At 48.3% G+C, this 24339-nt stretch overlaps 1 protein-coding gene across 1 annotated transcript in view; it reads left to right on the top strand.

Annotated features, from left to right (window-relative positions):
* LOC119379474 (WW domain-containing adapter protein with coiled-coil homolog) overlaps positions 1–24339 on the top strand; it is a 467389-nt gene that overhangs the window by 180701 nt on the left and 262349 nt on the right. The window contains exon 6 of the mRNA XM_037648773.2: positions 23227–23414. Coding sequence (XP_037504701.1) covers positions 23227–23414 — 188 coding nt within the window. The remainder of the gene's footprint in view (positions 1–23226; positions 23415–24339) is intronic.

Below are 24339 nucleotides of genomic sequence, written 5' to 3'. Positions count from 1 at the left end.
TGTCCTGCAGAAAAGCGTACTGAGATTTATAAGGAGCTATTAGTACTAGCTGTCAGGGACACAGCACATTTTGTTCCTTAATTACTCATTCGTGCACGCGTCGTGTAATTACCAGTACTAGTATGATCGCGGACGTCTAAAAAATTATTGGCAATCATTTGGAGCTGCTGTGTGTGGCGTTTCTGTGGCCTTGAGAAACAAATTGACAAAAACGTACGCCAGTTTTCTTTTTTTCTCCACCCCCACTTGCTCCTGCTTTACGAATCTCCCGAATTTCGAAGATACCAGGTTCACAGGTCCACATTAGCATTTGCAGTGCCTGTCGAATTATTGGACAGGCCCTGCAAATGCTAATGTGGACTTAGTTCACACTGTGGGGTGGCTCAACACACTGCTTTTATTGAAATAGCAGTGGTTCACTGTGCATGAGTTAGCTGATTTTTAATGGTTCTTTTTCTTTTCTAAAAGTAAGCCTTCTTTGTTATACTGCTCCAAATTTGAGATTTCGTGCTAAAAAATTCAGGTTTTTTTTCGTAACCTGCTCCAAATTTGGATTTTTGTGCTCCAAAAGCAACATTTTGCTGCTCCAAAAATTGCTCCAAATCCTATTTCGGTTGTTGCACCCCGGCCATAATCAAATTCCCGCTGATCGCGAACCCTCCACAATGCATTATAAGCAACTGCAGTAAAAGAGCATAAATGTACTCGGGCTGCTCGGTTTGCTTACAGTTGAAACGTGCAGTACCCTTTTGTTTGTTTCGTGCCGTACCGCTCACACACATGTCTATGCCTCTGTTATTTTTTTGAAGAAACGATCAAACACACAATTGCAAAGGGTATAAAAATGCCTTTGGCTAAAATTAGCCGAGGAAAGCAGCATAGCATTGCCGCGCAGAAACAATGTGGTTTCGGTATGTGATGCATGTTTACAATTGCAATACGGTAAATACAATGGTGATGTATTGCAGCACAAGCTTGTTTTAGGAGTTTGACAGTCATATCTTCTTGGGAACGAAGAATTTCTTGAACGCCTACCTCAGATCAGAAGCGCACGTCACCACAGAACAACAGTTTGTCTTCGCAGAGCAGTGTGCCTTTTGTAGCTGCTATTAGGAGGAGTTTTTAAGCGCACAGAACTCTGATATTGTGTTCTTGTCGATTTGTGGGGGCAAGGCAACCATTCGGCGCTGGATTGAAAACGAAACGGCCGCATTTTCTTGGTCCGAGAGCTCCGCCAACGACTTCTGCTGCTCACCCTCTCCGGGCGTCTCCTTATGGAGATGCTAGCAGACGATTCTGCCACTGCGCCCAGTACAAACGCACTTAGTGTTGCCAGAGCAACTAACATTATGAATATTCTCTGTTGTGCCGAACATATCCTGCTGGCTCGTTGTCTTTTTGGTCATCATCTGCAGTCAGCTTTAGATGCGTTACTTTTGATGGCCTCATTGGTCATCTCCTCATGCATAACGTCTTCATTAGTGTGAACGAGCGGTGCGCGCTTGAACACGGTCCCACACAACGAGCAGCAGTGATCGGTGGCTAAAGGCGTGCATTAGGCTTAAAGCAGCGCGACGCGACAGGCATGCCCGAGAACGTAGCTGAAGATAACTTATTGCGATAACGTTGTCAGCGGTAAGTCATGCTGGCGCGTTCATCGGTGGCCAGCACCTCGCATTTGTTTCTTCCCTATGCTTACCCGCCAAGGCATCGCCGCAATCGCGCAGTAGTAGGAATCATTTATCGACCGATTTCCGCACTTCTCGAAAAGATGGAATACACTGTGTAGTAAGCAAGTTGAGCGGCGCAGTAAACCTTATGGCGCAAAAAGTTATCGCGGTATGCAGTGTGCGCACCAACGAGTAGGCGTAATGAACCACTACGGCTTAAGCGTTGAGCGATGGCACCATAGACTCGGTCAGGGATTCACTGTCGTAACTGCGTCCCATTTGAATGTATATACAGGGTGTTTTTTTTAGACAATACAAATTAAAAAAAAAAGATCCTATGACAGTAGGGCTCCTGTCGTTTTCGCATGTGAACTCTGTTGAGGCGGAAATACTTTTCCGCAGCTAAAATGACGTTGACGTGACTAATTAAGAAAAACTCGTTAACTTTTTCATTATTGACTTGAAGGCGGGTGTTTATTTTACAGAGTTGTAGTGCGTGCCAATTTATGGTATGCCTATTTTTCAGAAATTACGAAAATTGCACTTAGTTCGAGATATTCATAGTCGTATTTCAAGAGCGAAATCGAAACTGATGACGCCCGGCGCGTGCAAAGCACGGCGGAACACTGGAATGACACGCGGCAAGGAAGTGATGATTCAAATGAAGCCGCGCCAAAGCAGAATCTGGTCAGCAAAATCTGCAAGCATTATGAACTACACTAGTAGACAGCTTAATGTATGCGTGCGATGGGTGGTGCCTATCTGTTTCTTTCTTAAAGGAGTGTTGACAGAAAATTTGTGAACCTCTGTTTTTTGCTCTTACTCAGTGGCTACTGACTCATTAATAGCAGCAACGAAACTCATTTGCACCAGCGCAAGAGGTATGTTTAATTATATGCTTGTATGTTACGACTGGAGGCAGTTTAGATTTCGAAGAGCCCTTGGTGGGCCCGTGACGCAGTTGGCCTACTTGTAAACAAATACTATCAGGTGACCGCGAGAGCGAATGACGTCACTGGCCAGCTTCTGCCATGTTGTCAGCGCTGTTGTTTCGTCTGCTGTGTTGAGTGCTGCGAGTGCTTGTTTTCTTGATCGTCAAACAACGTTGCTTATCTAGTGCGGTGATGGATGAAAGAGCTGGGAGGAGCGTAAAAATCAGTCAGAAAAGCTCGATTCACTTTGCGAATCTCGCCGGTGGCTGCGATTTTGTTCTTGTCGTCTTCGTCCTACTGAAGCGACGTTTTCCCTGAGGCTTCGAGCAGCCACAGTGGGCTGAAACATTTTTGCTTTGATCATTTGTAAAGTAGCAGGTTGAGAAGTGACGAAGGAAACAGTAAAATGACAACATTGGCGCTCTGTAACCGTGTTTATGTGTAGCATGCAAGTGATGTGATGTACGCTTTACTGACTCATATTTAGATTGGGCAACGCTGTGTTCTCAAGGCATACAAATGCCATATACGCACGTCGGAACGCCGAAGCAGTTATCTGTCCACTACGCAATACGATGCCGACAGTAGAGAGCTTTAGTTTGTCTGTAGACTTCGTAACATTTGCAGATAGCTGGTTACTGGAGTTGTTGACGGCTTCAGCAGTAGCAGCAGCCGTGGAGCCGGTAGCGACATCTTGTGGCATTTTGTCCAACTACAATAATTTTTTTTCTGTTTTCTCCGTGGCGTTGCTGTTCTTGTCACAAAAAAAAGCAATGATAATACTGTGATTTGCTGATTATCTCACTGCTAATTCTTTACACAATCAGTAAGTGGGCAAGTTGCTGCAATGTATTTTATAGATCTATTTTATAGGCTATGCATAATCAGGTGTCGCCACCAGTGTTGTCCGTCTCGTGCACGCCTTCAGTAACCCGGCCAGAACTCGTGACGTACGTTGTTTACAAAGAGGCCCCGCACAATGACATCATCGCTTTTTGCTTCTATTTACGATTTGGCACTTTCACGCACTTCAAAACTCAATTAAAATACTTTTTAGGCTGTATTTGTGGCTGATATTGTACAGATGGTACCTATATGCACCCATTAGTGTGATGCAACATTCTTTATTGTGAGGTATGAAAAGAATAAAGCCTCAGCCCGCACCATAAGAATATAGCAGGCAAGTGTGATGCAACAGTCAAATTGTGTCCGAATTTTTGTGTCACCACTCCTTTACATTATAAAGGGGTGCTAAAAACTATTTTGCCTGTCTGCAAGAGGCGCCGCAGTGGCCGCCCCGGAATTTTATGCTTCCCAGACAAAGAAAAGGTTGAAATCGCGGTTTTCTTGTGCACAGTTCGAAAGAAACAGATAAGCACCAAGCGCTACGCGTACAAGTGAGATCACTTGCAGCTTTTCATGAAAACATACGGCCGCGCCGCGCGGTCATTCAAATTTCGTCATTCCCATGTGACAGGTAGTTCCGGTCTGACGTAGCAGAACGGTCGCGCTTCGTGCGTGCCTTGCAGTTTCGATTATGCCCTTGAAATTCGAGGACGAATATCTTGAACTACGTGCAACTTTAGTAATTTCTAAAAAATAGGTGGCACGCACTACAACTTTGTAATATAAACACCTGCCCTCAAGTCAATAATTGAGGATTTAATTAACAGATTTTTGTTTATTAGTCACAGCAGTGTCATTTCAACTGCTGCAAATTATTTCCGCCTCGACGTGGAGTTCTTGTGGGGAAATGGCAGGAGCCTTACTATCATAGGGTTTTTATAATATGTATGTATGTATGTATGTATGTATGTATGTATGTATGTATGTATGTATGTATGTATGTATGTATGTATACAGAGTGTCCCAGCTAACTTGTGCTAAAGGCGGGTAAAAAATGTGATATTAGAGGCAGGCAAGTGAAATCACTGCAGTCAATCTTTAGTTTGGTATTTAATTTGTTAATTAGGATTAACTAAATTGCTAAATATTGACTTTAGGCAAGAGGTGGAGTAAAGTATTCAATGTTCCTTCGTCGTTGATCACGGAGATCTTGGACGGTGATCGGCAGCGATGATGAACTCACACGCAGGCACCAGTGGAAGTCAGATGGATGAAGTCGTTTATGATAACGCAAAATAATACATAAAACTGAGCTTAGAAAGATACAAAGTTTAAAGCAGGATGAATATACAGTCTCACTCTTCTACTTGTTAACAGAGTTAGAGCACAGACTGTCCTAACTTGCGGTTGCCACTAGCTTCACTGATGTATCAGCACTCTGATTACAGCCCAGGCTAGCTTTACGTACATTGTACGGAGCCTTACCGATCTATCAGCAATGCTGATTATAGCCCAGACTGACGTGTCACTCACGTGCAGGTCAATATCTACTACAACATACAAAGAAAAAGGGCGGTGGCCTCCCTTTATCCCTTTCTTGACCACGGCGGCCAACCAGAGCGTAAGTACTCATAGGCCACAGCCCACTGGGCAGGGCCTAAACGGAAAACCGAAATATTACGGAAAACAATGGTTTTCCTTCTTTCTCATCGAGACGTGGTCACGCACGGGGTCAGGAGCTGACGCCACATGTGCGGAATTTATTGCTCACACATTCCGCGCTTCAGCGGCATCGTCGGCCAGCAAAAGGACCATCGCCTCCAACTTCGCGCAAACTGGGCTACTGGGGTTTCGCCTCTGCAGCGTGTTCCCGTCGCTGACCAATGTCATCAAACAGCGCCGCCTGCGCTTCAGATCCACGCAGTGTGGTCTGTCTCCTGACTGGAAATGGTGCCTTCCCGGAGTTCAAAAACAAGACCGCGGCGGCCGTGGCCCACCAGAGGGGAGGCAGCGCGCAACTGACTGCCTGCGTGGCGCCATCGCAGCCGACACAACTGCCCGCAATGCACTCCAAACACAGCGGAAGGTATACGGCACCGGTCTCCACTCCGAAATCCGACCCCTCTCGGCATTCTGCGACTTCGCGGTTCGCCCCTTGGTGCGAAACTGCTCTCGCCCTGAGCACTCAACGCAAAAAGAAAAGTTCAGCGGCCGCCGTCGGCGAGCAAAGGAGACATGGCCTTCCCCCTTGAAAACCTAAACACGTCGGCATCCTTAGGGTGCGCCATCATATGCAGCCTTACAGGTGGGATTTTCAAAGCTTGAGAGCGTCTTCACATACCTCTGTTGCATTATTTGCGATAAAGTCTCACGGGTACCATTTTTTCCAAGCTGCAAAGAAAGCCCGCGGAAAAAAACAAACAAACAAAAAAACACGTGACCAGCGCATTCTCGCGCCGTGATCGTGCTGCTCTCAGCTGTGGTTTGAGCGAACGAAATCACCTAGTCTTTAGTACTTTGTTGTCAGCCCGCACTCGCTGTGCGCCCGCATTCGAAGAGCAAACAGCATCGAAGTGCCCACCCACCGGCTTAAATGCTGTCAGTTCAGTACCGCCACTGGGAGAAGGGTGCACGCAGCTTTACCGTGTTGAATACGATACAAGCGCGAGCTGTGCGACGAGGCGATGTATCGGAGTGTGGGTTGAAACCCATCTCAGCTGTCATTCGTTCCAAACGCACACGCAGGTTTGCGTCCATGGTTGGCAGAGCGATGAAAACAGTACGGCAGTTCGAGGTGCACACCCAACATTACCAAACCAACTCGCAGTTTTCAAGCACGCGCGATACACGCACGGTGCGATGGGCTCCGCTCGACGACGACCATGCAAGCCGACCGGAAGTGGCGCCACAGACCATGTGGTTGCGCCCAGACGCCAGAGAGAAAAAAGGTGCCAAGGTGCCTCAAACTTAGGACCCTTTTTTGATTTCGGCTGTGTTTGCCATTTTTTCCCATTTTCTTCTTTTTGAGGACGGCATAAAAAAAGCATGGATGTAATTCACAGTAATGCGTATTAAAACCAGCAAAAAAAATTTGCGACACATCATTTATAGTTCGCGCTAAATTCGGCCGTGAAATCCGAAAACATTGCAGTGAGCAAAAACAGGAGGCCCGCGCTGCCACCTTCAAATATTTTTTTGGCGCACTCGTAGCGTTTCTTAGAAATAAAATTTTCAGTTTCGTGCACTTTGAATGTGCCCCCATAACATATAATAAAAAACCCAGGCGAAACAAAAATTGCGACCGGACAGGCATGTTCGATCTCTCGTGGAATCACCCCACATTCAATTAAGACATGCTCTGTCATTTTTTTAGCTTGCCCACGGCATGTACGTTTTTATTTTTCTTTGCTGAATCTTACTTTATAACTACGCGTTCCAAGGTAACCAGACCTCGCTTCAAACAGTAAAGTGCTTATCTTTGAATTATCATAAAATACCTCCCTTCTTATTTCGTCTTTTCCCTTTCGGTAGTTACTCATTGCTTTTTTTTTTTTCATTGCTGATATCCAATAAATTATCTTGGCCTTGCCACTTTTTACTTAAAGGTCTTTGTTGGTATGTAACTTACTGCTACATCGTGGTCGGAGCGCATAGCATCCAAGAAGTACGCCAGACGAAGGCTGCCAGAACAAGAACCCTTTATTAGAGGCGGCTATCGTTTTTATAGCCACCGTGAAATCATATCATGTATGTACAATCAGCTGCGACTCGGTGCACGCATAAACAAACGCTATCTTTATACAGTAAGCAGCCATGCGCGCGCACGTAAAGCGCAATCTACTTTGCAGCAGCCCTTCCTTCTTATGGTGGATACCGCTGCACTGGTTTCTTAGCTCGCGTCGAACGCCGTAGCGCAGGCGCAGCTGATTCTTCGGTGTATGAGGCTTCATTAGGCTTGACTTGAGTTTGAGGTGATGACCCGGCAACTGTTTCGCTTGTTGCAGCCGCGGAGCTGTCCCTCAGACGAACCTGGTCCATGTGGCGCTCAAGTAGCCCGGCTGATGTCTCGATGGTCATCATACGGGCGCCGTTCAGTTGTTTGATTGTGCCAGGTAGCCACCTCTCCCCATCTCCGAAGTTCCGGGCCCAAACTGCGTCGCCTGGACCAAATCTGCATGGCGTGTCTTCCTGCGAAAATAAAGGAAAAGACAACGGCGGAGGAAGACACATGTCTAAACGAGATCGAATCTGGTAGTTCAGAAGCCTCTGCGAAGGTGACTTGTCGTCTTGCGGTGTTCTTCGATAGTTGAAGAGAAGCCTGGTCAGTCTTGTAGACAGGCTACCATGCGGAAGCTTCTTGAGGCCGTCTTTGATTGTACGTACGGCCCTTTCTGCGAGCCCGTTCGACTGTGGGTGGTATGGTGCAGTTCGAAGGTGTTTCACGTTGTTTCCGGACAAGAACTTAGCGAACGTCTCCGATGTAAACTGCGTTCCGTTGTCCGTAACAATCGTCCTAGGAATGCCAAAGCGACTGAACATCTCACGCAAGGACGTGACGGTAGATTCAGCTGTGGCATGTTGCATAGGCACTGCCTCAATCCATTTGGAATGCGAGTCCACTGCCACTAATATCATGGTACCGTTCACTGGACCAGCAAAATCGAGGTGAACGCGGGACCAGTTTTCTTGAGTTGGCGGCCAGTTCATCGGTGTCTTCGCTGGAGGCAACGGCCTTGCTTGCACGCATATATGGCAATTCTTACTCAAGTGTTCGATTTCTTGGTCTAGTCCCGGCCACCACACATTTGTTCGCGCGACCGCTTTCATAGCTGATGCTCCCTGATGCGTCTCGTGCAGCATTTGAAGCGTCCTCTCGCGCGCAGCCTCAGGAATGACTATTGTATGGCCCCAGAAGATGAGGTCATGCGCAACCGTCAACTCAAGTTTTCTTGCCACGTACGCTTTCAAGCATGGTTCCACGTGTTTTCCTTGCGGCCAACCCTTTAGTATAAACGACTTGACTGTTCGCAATACCTTATCGGCTTCTGTCAATCGGCGAAGCTCGTGTGACGTCACAAGTGTGTCGTCAAGTTGCCGCAATGAGTGCACGTAATCAGGTATTTCTTCGGCGACATCGTCAGGGGTCGTGAGAGGAAGTCTGCTGAGGGCGTCGGCGTTTTGGTTGTCTCCTCCGGGCTTGTATTCTATCCGGTATTGGTAGGCTCCCAAAAGCAAAGACCAGTGCTGGATGCGAGCAGCTGCCATGACAGGTGTAGGGCGGTCTTCGCGGAACAAGCCAACCAGCGGCTTATGATCAATTACCAGAATGAAAGGCCGCCCCAGCAGGTAATCACGGAACTTGGTTACGCCGAAAACCAATGCCAAGGCCTCGCGCTCGAGCTGCAAATAATTCCGTTCCGCCTGGGTCAGTGTTCGCGAACGGAATCCTACCGGCTTGTCGACGCCATCAACACGATGGGAAAGAACAGCTCCTATGCCATGCGGAGAGGCGTCACACTCGAGCCGCAACGGCTGGGTTGGGTCAAAGTGCATGAGCATTTTGGCATGTCGGAGGGCTTCCTTAGATTGTTCAAATGCCTGTTGCTGACTTGAAGTCCACTTCCACCGGCAATCCTTCTTCAGAAGGTCGTATAATGGAGCAAGCGTTGTTGCCATGCACGGGAGGAACTTGCTGTAATAAGTGAGCAGACCAATGTAAGAACGTAGTTCACTCACGTTCCTTGGACTTGGTGCTTTCATCACAGCTTCCATGTTCTTTTCCAGTGGATGAAGTCCGTCACTTGTGATTTTGTGTCCCAGATACGATACTTCCGTCTTTCTGAAGGAACATTTATCCTTCCGTATTTTTACGCCACATTCACGGAAGCGCTGGAGCACAGCTTTGAGACTGCTTCCGCTGTCTGCTTTCCCTTCTGCCACCAGGACGTCGTCTAAATATGCTTGTACGCCACTTAGACAACCAAGCAAATTTTCCATAGTGCGCTGAAAGATAGCTGGTGCGGACGACACCCCAAAAGGTAAGCGGTTGAAGCAAAACAAGCCTTTGTGGGTACTGATGGTGGTCAACTTCTTTGACTCGTCATCCAATGGAATCTGGTTGTAGGCGTCCCGTAAGTCTAAGGTGCTATAGACGTCTCCCTTGTGCAGTGCTGCAAAAATGTCATTGATGACTGGAAGCGGATAGTGTTCAGTGACGCATGCTGCATTTACGGTGACCTTGTAGTCGCCGCAGATCCTGACAGATCCGTCTTTCTTCAGCACCGGCACAATTGCCGTAGCCCATTCAGAGTGAGCGACAGGAGAAAGCACGCCAGACTTCACTAGCCTTTCCAGCTCTTCCGTAACCTTGTCTCGCAATGCATACGACAGAGGTCTCGCCTTGAAAAATTTTGTTTGGGTTTTGTTTCCACACCTTCCGCACTCTTTGCTTTCTTGCTTGCTTGTGCATCGTATTGGCCGCCTGTCAGCCAACCTATGTAGTTCTGGTTCAGTCTTCACGTCGACGTTCTTCATAAGCCTGATGCCTTGACCCGCCGCCTCTGATGCGAGCACCATGCTCTCGGCTTCCTTCAAGGTCAATCTTGAACGACAAAGTAGTGCTTTCTGTAGCTCTGTGCTTCGGATTCCGCATACAATCTTGTCCCGCAGCATTCGGTCCAACATGTCGCCAAAGTTGAACTTGTCGGCAAGTCGACGGAGCTCGACGATAAACTGCTGGGCAGATTCGTCTTCATTTTGGACACGAGTGAAAAATCTGAAGCTCTCTGCAATTTCGTTCGGCTGGGGATCATAGAAGCTTTGCAAAATTTCCACCGCTTCCTTGTAGGTGAGCTGGTTCACCTTACGAGGAGCGCACCGCCCACTGAGGACGTCAATGGACCGTGATCCGAGAGCCGAGACAAGAAGCGCTCTCTTCTGTGCGTCTTCCGTGATGTTGTTCCCTTCGAAGTAGGACTCGATGCGAATGACGTACGACGTCCACTTGTCCTTGCCATCGTCAAATGGTGGTACTTGGTACGCCATTGCAGAAGCAGCGAAGCCCTTGGTCTTGCGTGGGTGGGTTTCTCGTCTTGCTACATCGTGGTCGGAGCGCATAGCATCGAAGAAGTACGCCAGACGAAGGCTGCCAGAACAAGAACCCTTTATTAGAGGCGGCTATCGTTTTTATAGCCACCGTGAAATCATATCATGTATGTACAATCAGCTGCGACTCGGTGCACGCATAAACAAACGCTATCTTTATACAGTAAGCAGCCATGCGCGCGCACGTAAAGCGCAATCTACTTTGCAGCACTTACGCTGCCAGCCATATACTTGGTAGTGAGTCTCCTAGTTCCTTTTTTCTATCGCGAGTCAACGTTTCTCCTATACAAATACAGGAACACTCCCTGTGTCCATCTAATGTCCTTCATATTCCTTAGCCTCTCTTCGAACCTCATTTTGCTCTGAGCTTATCTCACATCTAAACCTGTCCACCCCACATCGCCCTTTACAGCCCCGTTAGCCATCTTCCCGTGAGCACCTAACGTGAGGTGTCCCACAATTTGACTTGCGTCCAGTCTTTATTGCACCTCTGACTTCATGCACACCACTGAGTTCCCAAGTATAAGCCCCTGAACCATTACACATTTCCACAGACCTCAAAACACCTCGTACCTATTGTACCCCCCCAACACTCTGTGCTTCATTATTGCAGCATTCCTCTTTCCTTTTGCTGCCGAGGCTTTTTCCGGTACTTCCATGTATCTATCACTCTCATTTACCCATACTCCGAGGTGCTTGTATTCTCTTACCCTCTGTATTTCCTGGCCCTGTGTTGACACCGCCTGATCATTGGTATCATTGGATACCATCAATCCGCATTTTGTTACGCTAAATCCTTGTTCGAGAGCTTCACGCTTCCGCATATATCCACCAGCGGCTGCGTATCATCTCAGCTGTTCGCAAGTAAGACAATACCATCAGCATAGATTAAACCTGGAAGCTGCTGCTCTATCATCACGCCAACCTGTCTATGTGACAAATAAAACCAATGTTGCTACCTTCTAGTGCTTCTTCTATCCTTACCATGTACAGTGCTCGGAGATTGAAGCACGATACTCAGAGTACGTGGCCGTTGGTGGTGAGGCTGACTGTGAGCATGAGAGCCCTCGTTACACGTGGTGACTGCATGCAGTACTAGACAGCCGTTCAGACTGTAGTTCCTTGTTGCGCTGGCGGAGTGCTGCTTGCCATGGCTTCAAAACATTGCATTCATGTGCCGCGCCATGGGAAACAGCTGGAGCTGGCAGGCGTGTGTTAAGAAGGATTGCAGTGCTTCGCCAGATCTATCAAGAGCCACAGACTGAATGACTGTTTATTGGTCGCAGTCACCATGCGTCACGAACGCTGTTGCCCTCACAATCACCCTCACCACCACCAGCATATCTACCGACCTTCCTGATTTGCCCAGGAGGCTTCAGATTTCTGACCTGTCTTCCCGACTGCACGATCGCGGCCACAAATCTCCCAAATTGCCTCAACCCAATTTCGAAAAAAAAAAAAGCTAGAGTGATTGCGGAACAACCGCCACGGCACCCTGTCATGCCCGCGGTAGCTATGCAGCACACGAGCACTTGTGGCGCTGCCGCGCTGGGGTTGTTCGAAAGTATGGCCAAGCTCTGCGAGTATCTGGTGCTCATCGGTGTTGTACTGCGTCAGGTTGACTGGCAGATAGCAGCAAAACCCAGATAGCACAGTTTGAAACAATTTCATTTAACTAAGCACCAACCAATGTCTGCCAAGGCATCGAGCTTGTGACTCATGTAAAAGAGAAAGCGTGCACTGGCCAATGTGCCGTTGGATTTGGAACTGATGATATCAGTCGGTAAGCACTGTGGTAGTGTGTTCAGTGTGAGGCAAGCGATCCACTCAGGTCTGTAGAGTTCGAAATAGCTGGGTTATACTAATCCACGTGTTGCCTCATGTGAACATGGGAAGAAACAAAATAAGCAGATGACCATTGACTGAGACGGGAAGTACTGAGAGGGCTTATTACTTCCTGCAGTTTCCCTACGTGGTGAAACAAAGGTTGGCCACACATGTTTCGCAGAAAACATTTCTTTTTCTGCTCAACTTTCCTTTCTTCGCAGCATAGTTGGCAGTTCCGGTATTTTTCAATTTTTTGTGGTTGGCGCTGGGGCCCTGAGGTGCCTTCCAGTGTAAACGTTGAAATGAACAATGTACCCCTTTTCTGAATCTGCCAAAACCCATAATTTGTATCCCTATTTCAGTGATTCCACTCCTGCGCCAACAGCGCCAAAGTGCGCCAAATTGTATTTACTGCGCCATCCTGATAATATCGACGAAATTTGTGCCAAACTGCGCCAAAGTCTCGGGTTTGGGGGTGTCTATCACCGGCAATCGCACCGCCGGCACGTCAGAACATGTGCAGCTCGATCTTGGGGCTGCCAATAAAGTCGCAATCATGGACCAAGAATTATTCTGCTGAATAAATAGCGCTCGTGCGTGCGTTCCGAGTAAGCCACGATGCCATGCACGGTGCCGACGCAGCTTCTGTTCTGCAAGTCGGCTCGACAGCAAAACGCGCTCTCCGCAGAGGCTCGTGACGTCTAGGCCTATCGGTAGCGAGAAAGTGCGACGGCGATTCATCGGCGGACGTCGTCTGTTCTAGAAACGCTGCTGATAGCTCGTTTCAAGCGTCTCCTGGCACGTAAGGAAAGCAAAAATATGTTCAGTAATAACTACATGAGTGCCACTAAAATGTCTGTCACTTCTGTTTCCGGACATCGCGGAATGAAATCTGGGATCGCTCGCAGTAGATATATGGGACAATATCGAATTTTCCTTGCTTCGTGTTTATGGAAGAGCACGCGAACGGTGGAAACGCGTTGACACTTTTCCTCAGATATATTTAATCCATGGATCTTCATCCAGAACAGCTTTTTCGTAATTCCTTCCGCCAGCACGCGTCCGAGTTTGTAATCACTCTGCGGTAAATACCCCCTAAAATTTAGGCCCTGCCCTTTCGAGCTCACGTGCTAGGGTTCCAATTCGAATTTTTTGCTTGCTTTTATAAAAATGTCATCTCATTAGTAAAATCATATCTCCTGGTCGGAGCAGCCGCAAATGCGCAGCTGTCAGTAGCGGGCCCGTCGCTGACGGCCCACAGTGAAGCGGCTACGCCATGTTACACGTCCGCCCCTCGCTTTCGGGGGTCAATAGCTAACGGTTAAAAAAACTCAGTTTCATTTAAGGGCGAAGCAATGAATGCGATACCAACAAATTGTAGTGTTAAACGAAGTAAGGCTAGCAGCTAACTCTTTTGGATTCGATCTCGCGTGACTCAACAAAACACTTGTAGCGAGAGGGAGAGACGTGAAGGCGGCCGACGTGGCCGTGCTGAAATCTCGCCACTTTTATTCGAAGGCCCTAGTACGAGCAGAGCGGCAGCGGCTGCCGGCGTCCAGCCTCCAGGAGCGTGAGCTCGTTCTTAACTGCTCGCGCCACGAGCGCTAGGCATGAGCTGCGCGAGAGACGCGGCGCGGTGGTTGGAAAATGACGATGATGATGAATGGCGATGATGATGACGCTACAAATTATTCCCCCCCGCAGAAATGAAGCCGGAATGAAAAAAAAAAAAAACGATGGGGGCGTATATACAAGAATTTTGCTATCGCGAGACAAGAGGGTCCGTGAGAAGTTCAGGTCGTGAACGTGCAAGGGCCTTCGGGAACCGACAAGTCTCTGGCGGGCGGCTCTGGGAGAAGCGCAGCGGACGAAGAACCGGGCGAAAGTACGGTGTGGTCGTACCTAGGTGGGTCGCACGGCGACTTGATGGGGCCTTTCGGTAGCGCACCGGTTGTCGCGAGTGAGCGCGGCAGAGAGAGGTGCCCGCAGATGCAGTTCAGGGCGGGTGCAGATGTCGTTGCAGTCGTCGGCGCAGCGTTGACCAAACTCAGTTTCGCTTCAGAGCGAAGCAATGAATGCGATACCAAAAAATTGTATTGTGAAACGAAGTAAGACTAGCAGCTAACTCTTTTGGATCCAGGAACCGAAGCGTTTTCTTGTTCCGAATTCTCTAGACGCGAAGTAAGCGTTGAGAGCACAGCAAGTTTACGAGCCGTCTCCTGATGCCTCGAGATAGCGCGCGCGCAAGCGACTGCGCCCTTCGAACGATGCGCTCCACCCCCCCCCTTTCCGCTCCCCGGCGTCCCTTCATGCTTCTTACGAAAGACGGGCGGGGCGTTTCCTCTCTGTTTGATGAGCAATCGACGGCAGGCCCGCACGCGGGAAGATGTTATCTCATGCGCTGTCCATGCGGCGGAGACAGACGGCCGGCTAGTTTAATCTCCGCTTCAGCCGCATTGTCGCCAGCGCTCGCGAGCTTTTACCCGCGGCTAGAATGCACGTGGTGATGTTATTAATTTGGACTTTATACGGAAAATTACGGCAACGGCGACGGCAAAAATCCGCCCAGAGTGTCCATATAATTGCTATCGCAAGGGTCAATGTACGGGGCAGATTTTGCGCCCCCCCCCCCTCTTAGGTGATAGGGGGAGGGGGCGCCCCCCCCCTGCCCCCCAGTGCGCACGCCTATGCTCCTGAGTTGATTTTTTCCATGAGATTTGCAATGGATCGAAATATTTCTAGCCTTCATAAGAGCCCCATAATAATACTCAGGTGCTTGAATGTTAATGCAGTATGCTTCTGTATTGCACTCCAGGATGTAAAATTCGCTGCTCCAAAGTGCTCCCAGATGCAAAATTATCTGCTCCAAAGTGCTCCAAGATGAAAATTTTGCTGCTCCAAAGTGCTCCAAAACGTAAATTTTGCTGCTCCAAAAGTTGCTCCAAATCAGAAGTCCTCGGTAGCATCACTGCTATTTGACCACTTTGTCCCTCATGTACTGCCGAATACCAGACCGACCTTTAGGTTTCACCATTCTCTCATCCACGGAAAGGTTTCGACGCGGTTGAAAAAATAGCGTGAATGAATTGTTCATATGTTGCAGTAGAGAAAACACGCTGTGAAGCTTCTTGTGGGATGCGACTCGGTTGTTGCTAGGCTTTAGCTAGGTGATGCTAGGCTGTTTCTACGTTCATTCGCAGCGCAGAGAGGTTCGACTTAGCCACAGACAGTCACAGACACGACACGCTTGTCCAAACTCCAGAGACAGAAATTAGCGCTGAAACGAAGCATTCGCACCTCTTTTAGATCTACAGGCATGTCGTCGTTGGTTTAGGCCTTCCATGGCTTCGGGGTCTTCTCCCAGCCGCCGTTGCCTTTCCTGTTCCCTAGTATTCTCTCGCTGTACGTACTCGGAGTCTTCGGCTCGCTGCTGTCGCTTTGCAGCCATTTGTTGGGCTAACTGTGGCGAGTAGTGGGATTTACCCAATTTCTGTGGCACATACCCATTTCGTCGCAACCATTTGTTGGGCTAACTGTTGCCTTCTTCGTTTTTAGTGGGTGAGTAGTGGGTTTTACGCAATTTCTCTGGCACATACCTTTTTATGATGATAATAGTTTTCTGGATTGACTCACAAGGAAAGATTTGCTTAAACAGCTTCGCTGTTAAAAGACGCCAACTTCACCTTTGGAGCATACATAAGGAACCGTGTAAATATTTAGCATTCAGGTATAGGCATCAGCAAGGGGTGTGAAGGGGGCACTTTCTTTATTTATCCAGTATTCTGTTTTTTGGCTTGTCTCGAAAAAAAAGTAGCTCAAGAGTTCATTCCACAGCATCCAATTGCAATTCGATCTTATCCTTGAATAATTGAGTGAAATAATTAGTGCTCTTGCGAGGACTTTCTGCGTAAGATTTGCATCTGATTGATGTATTTATGTAGCTTATTACAAAAGTTCATAACATTTATTGAAGTGTTCGAATGTAAATGCAACTTGTTTCTCCAAAGTGTTCCAGAATGTGAAATTCGCTGCTCCAGAGTGCTCCCAAGTGCATAATTGCCTGCTATGAACTGCTCCAAAATGGAAATTCTTGATGCTTTGAAGTGCGCGAAAAATGAAAATTTTGCTGCTCCAGAAATTGCTCCAAATCAGAAGCCCTCGGTAGCATCACTGGTATTGTTATGCGTTTATGATAAGTACCCAAGCTGTTGATCCCTTCCTCATCTATTCTCATTTCTCTCAGTTTGTCATACATTCCTTCGTTTATGAATCTGCCCACCGAATCTGCCTATCACACTTAGGCCCCGTGTTTATCTCATGACTATGTTGCTTGCACATTTAGCAGTAACTTCCCATTGGTATCAGTATATCCATCGAGGTCATGTATATGGGCATTCATGTCCCCTAACAGAATGATTCTGGCTCCATTACAAAATTTCTTAATCAAAGGGTCTACCAACCGGGAATACTGGAAAACGGCACGAGTCCGGCAGGCAATGGTGTACTTTGTACCATCGAGCGTAGTCTCCCGCTGTCATGCCGCTGCTGTACCTTTAGAGGGGATCAGCAGATGGCTCATACCATTGTACGTGTTGTGCTCTTATCGCAAATTTTGTGTTGAAGCCATACACAGATCACGTTGCTTGCTGCTGCATTTCCTAAAGGAGTCAGCTTCTATCCTTTATTCGTATAGTGTTTCAATTTGTTGCTATCGTATTCATTGCTTCACCCTCGCGGCGAAACTGATTTTCTTTAGCTTGTGACGGTTTTCGATGTTGCACATTCGTCGTATTGAGTGGAGAACAAATGGTTTGGCTGAGTAACATATTAGCATCGGCGTCAGACTACTCTGGGCAACACGAGTTCTTGATGACAAGCCGCGGCAGCAGAATAGTTTACCGTTGGTGTTTGTTATGTTAATAGCGCTGTAGCGAAGCGTTGGAAGCCTGTAATGGGTCGCCCTCTCGAGCGCTTACTAGTGGGTCGTCCTCTTCCGCTCTTCTCGGACAGCACGCTCCTTGTGCTCAGAGTCCGCGCTCTGTCTTGACTGTCGCCGTTGTGCTTCATCGACTAGTGCTGTCAATAAAGGCCTTTATAATTTGGTGGAGGAGCGTGCTGTCCGAGAAGAGCGGAAGAGGACGACCCACTAGTAAGCACTCGAGAGGGCGTGGTTCATTCGTGGTCGTCAGTGCGACGACGCTTTCGCAAAGCTTCGTCGTTTGTTGACGTCGCCTCCCATACTACGCCACTACGACCCTACGGTACAGAGGTACACACACACGCTAGCGGTGTTGGCCTTGGCGCTGTCCTTGCGCAGTGCAAACCAGGGTTCCCTGAATATGTCATGGCATATGCAAGTCGTACGCTTACTAAAGGCGAGACCAATCACCGTCACCGAAAAGGAATGCCTGGCGATCATCTGGGCCCTTACGAAATTCCGACCTTATTTGTATGGTCGCCCATTCGTATGGTCGCCCATTCGATGTAATCACCGACCATCATGCACTGTGCTGGTTGTCGTCATTGAAGGATCCCTCAGGCCGCCTCGCCCGCTGGGCACTTCGCCTACAGGACTACGATATCCGCGTGCTGTACCGCAACGGACGCCAGCATGCTGACGCCGACGCACTCTCGCGCTCCCCCTTGCCTGACTCAATACTACCAGCTCAGTGTCTCACAATGCCGTTTCTTCTATTGACATTCACACCATCGCTACTGAACAGCGCAAGGATCACTGGATTGCCTCACTGATAGCCTTGCTGACTGATCCATCAGCGACTCCATCCACTCGCGCGTTGCGTCATCAAGCCCACCATTTCGCCGTTCGCGACGACCTCCTCCACCGACGCAATTACGGCGACGGCCGCCAGTGGCTACTCGTAATACCCCGCAGTCTGCGTTCGGACATACGCGAGTCGTTCCACTCTGATCCGCAGTGTGCACACTCTGGGGTATCGAAAACCTACCACTGCATTCGCCACTGTACTTTTGCAGAGGGATGTACCGCTACGTGCAGAAGTTCGTTCGCTCCTGCATCGATTGTCAGCGCCGCAAAACTTCAATGCACCTGTCGCCGGCAGGTCTGCAACCTCTACCTTGCCCTGACCGGCCGTTAGGGCGCGTTGGCATCGATTTGTATGGACCACTTCCTCTAACGTCGGCTCGTAACTGCTGGGCCATCGCCGCTGTTGACCACCTTACGCGATACGCCGAAACTGCCGCCCTCCCAGCAGCTACAGCGCGCGATGTTGCCTCCTTCCTGCTGCACCGATTCATGCTGCGCCACGGTCCACCCCAGCAGCTGCTCAGCGATCGAGGTCGCGTCTTCTTGTCCGAAGTCGTCGAAGCCATTCTCAAAGAGTGTAACGTTGTTCACCGGAAAACTACTGCTTACCACCCGCAGACGAATGGCCTCACCGAACGCTTTAACCGCACGCTCGGCGACATGCTCTCGATGTACGTCGCCGCCGATCACACAGATTGGGATGCCATTCGGCCTTTCGTCACCTACGCCTATAATACCGCCCCTCAGAGCACTACTGGTTTCTCGCCCTTTTTCTTATTGTACGGCAGGCACCCGTCGCACACAATCGACACAATCCTTCCATACAAGCCGGATCCGTCGTAGTGTGCGCCTATTTCTGCCACAGCCAGACTTGCTGAGGAGTTTCGGGTGCTTGCAAAGACATTTACTACACATGACCAAGAGCGGCAAAAGAGCATTTGCGGTGACACCACCACATCTGCGCCCACGTTCCTCCCTGGAGCGCTCGTATGGCTCTCGGTGCCTACCACTGCACCTGGCCTCTCTTCAAAATTACTGCCAAAATACGACGACCCCTACCGTGTCGTCGAACGCACGTCCCCAGTCAACTACGTGATCGAACCCCTTGAACCATCTTCGGACATGCGCCGTCGAGGGCTCGACATTGTCAACGTGGAGCGCCTGAAACCCTACCATGACCCGCTCATAGTGACAAGCAGTTAGGTCGCCAGGCGGCTCCCTTTTCGTACCCGGGGTAATTGTAGCGAAGCGTTGGAAGCCTGTAATGGGTCGCCCTCTCGAGCGCTTACTAGTGGGTCGTCCTCTTCTGCTCTTCTCGGACAGCACGCTCCTCGCGCTCAGAGTCCGCGCTCTGTCTTGACTGTCGCCGTTATGCTTCGTCGACTAGTGCCGTCAATAAAGGCCTTTATAGCGCGTACACTTTCTCCCGCCTTTGGTGTCCACATTCTGCAATTGTGCGCCTAATAGTTAACATTGGTTGAGTACGATGGGGCATAAGACATATAATAAGTTGGGCGGGCCAGTGGCTGAATGTACTGTGCATGCAGGCAATTGAACACAGAATGTTGTCATTTGTGACATAGCTTCATAGCTTTTTTTTTTTTTCGTTTGTTTAAGTGGGTTAGTTGTTTTTTTGGTTAGATAGATTTTTCTGCTTCGAACAATGTTTTCACAGCCGTCATTCACAAAAGCCATTTGTGCAACGCTCGCCTTGTAACTATTGCTTCACCCCAAAGCACATCTTGCACATTGCTGTGAAACCAGCATATGACGATTTTTTTTCTGCGAAGCAACACAAGGGCAAATAGGTAGAAACACAACACATGCGCTTACATATGACATTCTTTTGTGTGGAGTGCCTGCGATATATGGATGCTAACTGTTAACCTTGTCACCTGTTTACATTAGAGCAGCATTTCTTGTTAATGCACTAGTAAGAATATGCACCAAAACATGGGACTTGCTGTGGTACTGCTCCAAATCTGCTGCAAAACACAGTTCTTCCAGCGCCATAGCTGCTCCACAACACAGTTCTTTTGCTCCAAATCTGCTCCATAAAGCTTTTTTTCTGCTAAAAAAAAAACAGCTCCAAAACCTGAACTGGCTGAACCGCACTGGCAGCGTTATAAATTTCCGCTTTTTGGTTGGAAGAGACATCTGTAGCAGGATGGTGCGAGTACCGCTCATCAGACCGTCTGTGTGGTCGCAGCTATGTTGGGTAAACCGGCCGTTGTTGCCTTAATGATTGCTTAAGTGAGCACATGAGTAATGTCAAGAATGTGGCTGATGTTTTTCTCATGATCCCTTTTAATTTGTGTGGCTGTGGTTCGTTGTTTGACTTGTGCAGAATTGTTGACCAAAATAGAAATCGGCCAACAAGGGAGATCGTCAAAGCACAAGAGATCGAGAAGATAAGGGAAATGTGTGAGAGCATGCCATCAATTGCTCTGACAAAAAAGGAGTTTGATTTTCTTGGTGTGGCAATGCCATTTTGAGTGTCAAATTTTTGTGGCTTCGAACTTCAACACACTGATGGGGTCAGGTTACGTTATGCTGAAGTAGCGACGGTATCACAACAATAAATTTGTTGGAACTAGTGCATCTGTGTGTGCGTGCATGTGTGCGTGCGTGCCTTCTTTTTGTTCGTGTTTTCGGTGCGCTTTTACCTTTATAGAAAAGGGATGACTAACATGCCCAAACTGCTGCATTGGGTATAACCAGAGTCCTTCAATGCTTTTCTGGTCACGAAACTCCGCCCGCAGTTTCCTACAGGGACAGAGGCGGCCGCTAGGGTCGCCGCGGTCAATGCGGGGGCATTCGTGCACGCGTGCTGCGCTCGGCTGAATGCTGTGCCGGTTGGAGGCAGTGGTTTACCAGTGCATCAAACCGCAATATTTCAACTACCATTCATACTTCACCTGACATACGATGTGTTAGTCGGACACGCGGGTAAAAAACTTACTTTCGCGTCTTTTTTTTTTAATATCAAGGCTGCGATGCATACAGTTGTGCCGACGCGGCAATATTAGCTGCATATGTTGTTCCAGCGAGGTTCCTTACCTCAGGCAGCGGAGCACGGGATATTTACATAGACTTGTCACACTGCACAAGCCTTACAAACCCACCGACTCGCAAACTGAAGTTTCGTAGCGGGAGTTGAGCCAGCGCCTCTCTCGCTATTTACAATCAGGTCGTCTACGCCGCAGTAGTTTAACACAGCCGCATTAGAAAAAAGAAAAGCTCTGCATTCCTGTGTTTACAGTTTATAAAAGCTAACTTCTCTCCGCTGCACCCTACGTCACAGATCTTCGGCAACACTTGAAATCGGGAGTGACGAAGCTTTCGCAAGGTATAGTGTCCGTGTGCCGGGTGAACACCAGCTGATCTCTAGGACCTAACCTGGCCTTACACCGAGTTTGTAACCACGTTTTGTTCATTTTCTACGAGTAACTTTGACAATTTCATGTTACGTGGACATTGCACGAGCGAAAGTGTGTCGCATTTTACATTGTGCAGCGTCGAAAAGGCACTCGCGGGTATTTCCAATCTTCGCGCTCGTGGTACCTTCACAAATCAAAACGCGCGTTACTTTGACTGCTTAGATGGACTATGTCTGCACCGCGTGATGCAGCGATTTTCTTAATGAAGACTGCACAAGGGAGATGTGAATATGTGAAACGAAACCGCGTTTCGCTAATCTAGAGAAAATAAGCACATATATCGTCACAAGCAGAGCTCTGTTGCACTTTCGCATTATTCAGAACGTGGAAAACATAACACGGGGCAAAATACCTATAAACTTGTCAAGCTGAGGAAACACTGGCCCTTTGCGTCTATATTTCACTATAAATGCTTATTTTAATGCACATGTTTGAGAACATCCCACTGTCGAGCCACTAATATACAGTAAACAAAGCAAGAATGCTACGATTGAAAGAGAAAGATAGAAAAACTTTTATTGCAAAAATACCTCAGAAAACAGAAAGCTACGAGCGACATTTTCCTAGCATAGGGAAATCTCTGCACGGCCAGTACATGGAGGGAGCAAGCTAATGCAAAAAACAAGGAAAACTCTGAAGTACAATATAAAAATAAAAAAAATAGCTTAGTTGACATTCAGTCAATAAAAATGAAAAAAAAAACGCTTTTTTAACAACGGCAAACAAGGAAACTATGAAAGCATTTAATAAGCTGGAAAGAACCTAAACAACTATTCTAAAAAGACAGGGCGTGCAAACACGGACGCAAGAAAGAAGTCACGACACCACAAACGCCTGGTATCGTTACTTATTCCTTGTGTCCGTGTTTGCACGCCGTGTCTTTTTAGAATGAATACTTACCAACTAGCTCGGCTCTCTGTTATTCTAAAAAAACTAGCAAGCTGCGAAAGGAACAGCGCCGGCCTGCAACTTTACCTTCTCGCGTCGCAAAGACACATTTTCTCCGTTCACTATGAAGTCGTCCGTTTGAATAACGTCGATGGCGTCAAAATGTTTCTCGCACATTCTAACCTGTTCAACGTTGAAGGTAAATCCGGCAGCTTCCTGTTGCGGTATTGCACATTTCTATTCATCCCTCTCATCGCCGTCCATCGGCAAACTAAACAATGACACCTTTCCGCTCGTACCTCTGTAGCCAGAGCGACAACGCGGTACACAGCAAGTCTTTGGCATCGTCACTCACGTACACTATCCATGTCCTCGCACACATTTCTCACACCTGTCAGACGCACAAATTAAGAAACAACGAGGAAAACTGAATGCCGATGCCGCCAGATTCTTCGGTCCCCCAGCTCTCCCTACATAGCAAAGCCAGCGAAGCTCTCCTCAATGCCCCCTGCGTGCTCCTAGCGCCGCCGCGCGGCCGCGGCAGCGACATAGCAAGCTCACCCCATAGCGTTACGGAGGAGTTTCGTGACGAGAAAAGCATTGAAGGACTCTGGTATAACCAAGTAATGGATAATGGATATCGCGGAGCAACGGTGCCTTTGTTATAATGATGTTCAAGTGTAGCGCTAAGCTTGGCACTCCTTTGACAGAGCAGTCTTGTCATGGGGCTGCAGGTGCAGCTGCAACAAGAGCCACAACAGGAGCAGCAGTTCCAACAGCAGCTGGGGGACAGTAAGGACAGGCGCCAGCAGGTGGGTGACTGGTCGGAACATGTCAGCTCATCTGGGAAGAAGTACTACTACAACTGCAGGACTGAGGTGTCTCAGTGGGAGAAGCCCAAGGAGTGGATCGATTGGGAAAAGTGAGTACTGATGAGGCCAAAAGGTTGCCATTCAATCAATTGCATTCATATTATGCCCAGTAGAAAAGGAATGAAAAAAGTGGAATCGAATGTTTTGCACTGAAGCATGAACAGACCTGTCGCGCTTGTACAAAGCCAGTATATTTCTTTCTTTTTTTCTTTTTGTACTTCGAGTATGGGTTACCAAAACATTGTCCATACTATTCTTTTGCTAATCTAGTTCTCAATCTTCTTGCCGGCCATTCTTCTCGAAGTGGCGTGGAACTCTTCCCTCTTTCCATTGATGCGCATGAACTCGCAAGGAACAGTGCTGATGCCTAGGTGCAGCCATTTTTGAACGTGTGACCACAATGCGATTGGGTGCCTCCTGGCATTCTCGTCCTGATTGTGGACTGCATGCTGAGTGCCCTATTTAGGGTGTCTAGTGACTCGGAAAACTGGGAGAAGTTAGGGAATTTTAATCCTGCGGGGGGGGGGGAGTCGGGGAATTGTCCGAGAATTCATTAATCAAGCGAGACATTTCAGAGAGAGCGGCTTTCTTGGGTGTTGTCCTTATCTAGGTGGTGTACAAACTTGCATCCTAGCGACAGTTTCCTCCGAGTAACAGATAGCAATGTTGAAGACTGTGCTTCTGGTTACGGCGAATGAGTCAGCAAGAACCCGCGGCAGCGTGAGGCCGACGAGTTGGGGGAACGAGGCAGGCGCAACATCGGCGCTCTCACCCATGCATCATTTGCGTCACCCTATGTAATGCATGGCTCAAAGACATGGATCTTTGGTTTAGTTGCTGACGCGGTACTGGATTGAACAATGCATTCGACTTTTTCTGTCTGGCACAATCCTTGTCTCGTCTGAGCTTAATTATGATAAGTGCCTCTCTTTTGCTGCATATGCTATCGTGGCGGCTATCAGTAAGCCGCCACGC

The sequence above is a fragment of the Rhipicephalus sanguineus genome, chromosome 1 (assembly GCF_013339695.2).
Source record: "Rhipicephalus sanguineus isolate Rsan-2018 chromosome 1, BIME_Rsan_1.4, whole genome shotgun sequence".
NCBI classification, from domain to species: Eukaryota; Metazoa; Arthropoda; class Arachnida; order Ixodida; family Ixodidae; genus Rhipicephalus; species Rhipicephalus sanguineus.
Note: the sequence above shows the minus strand (reverse complement) of the source record. Positions and strands in the feature narration are given on the sequence as shown.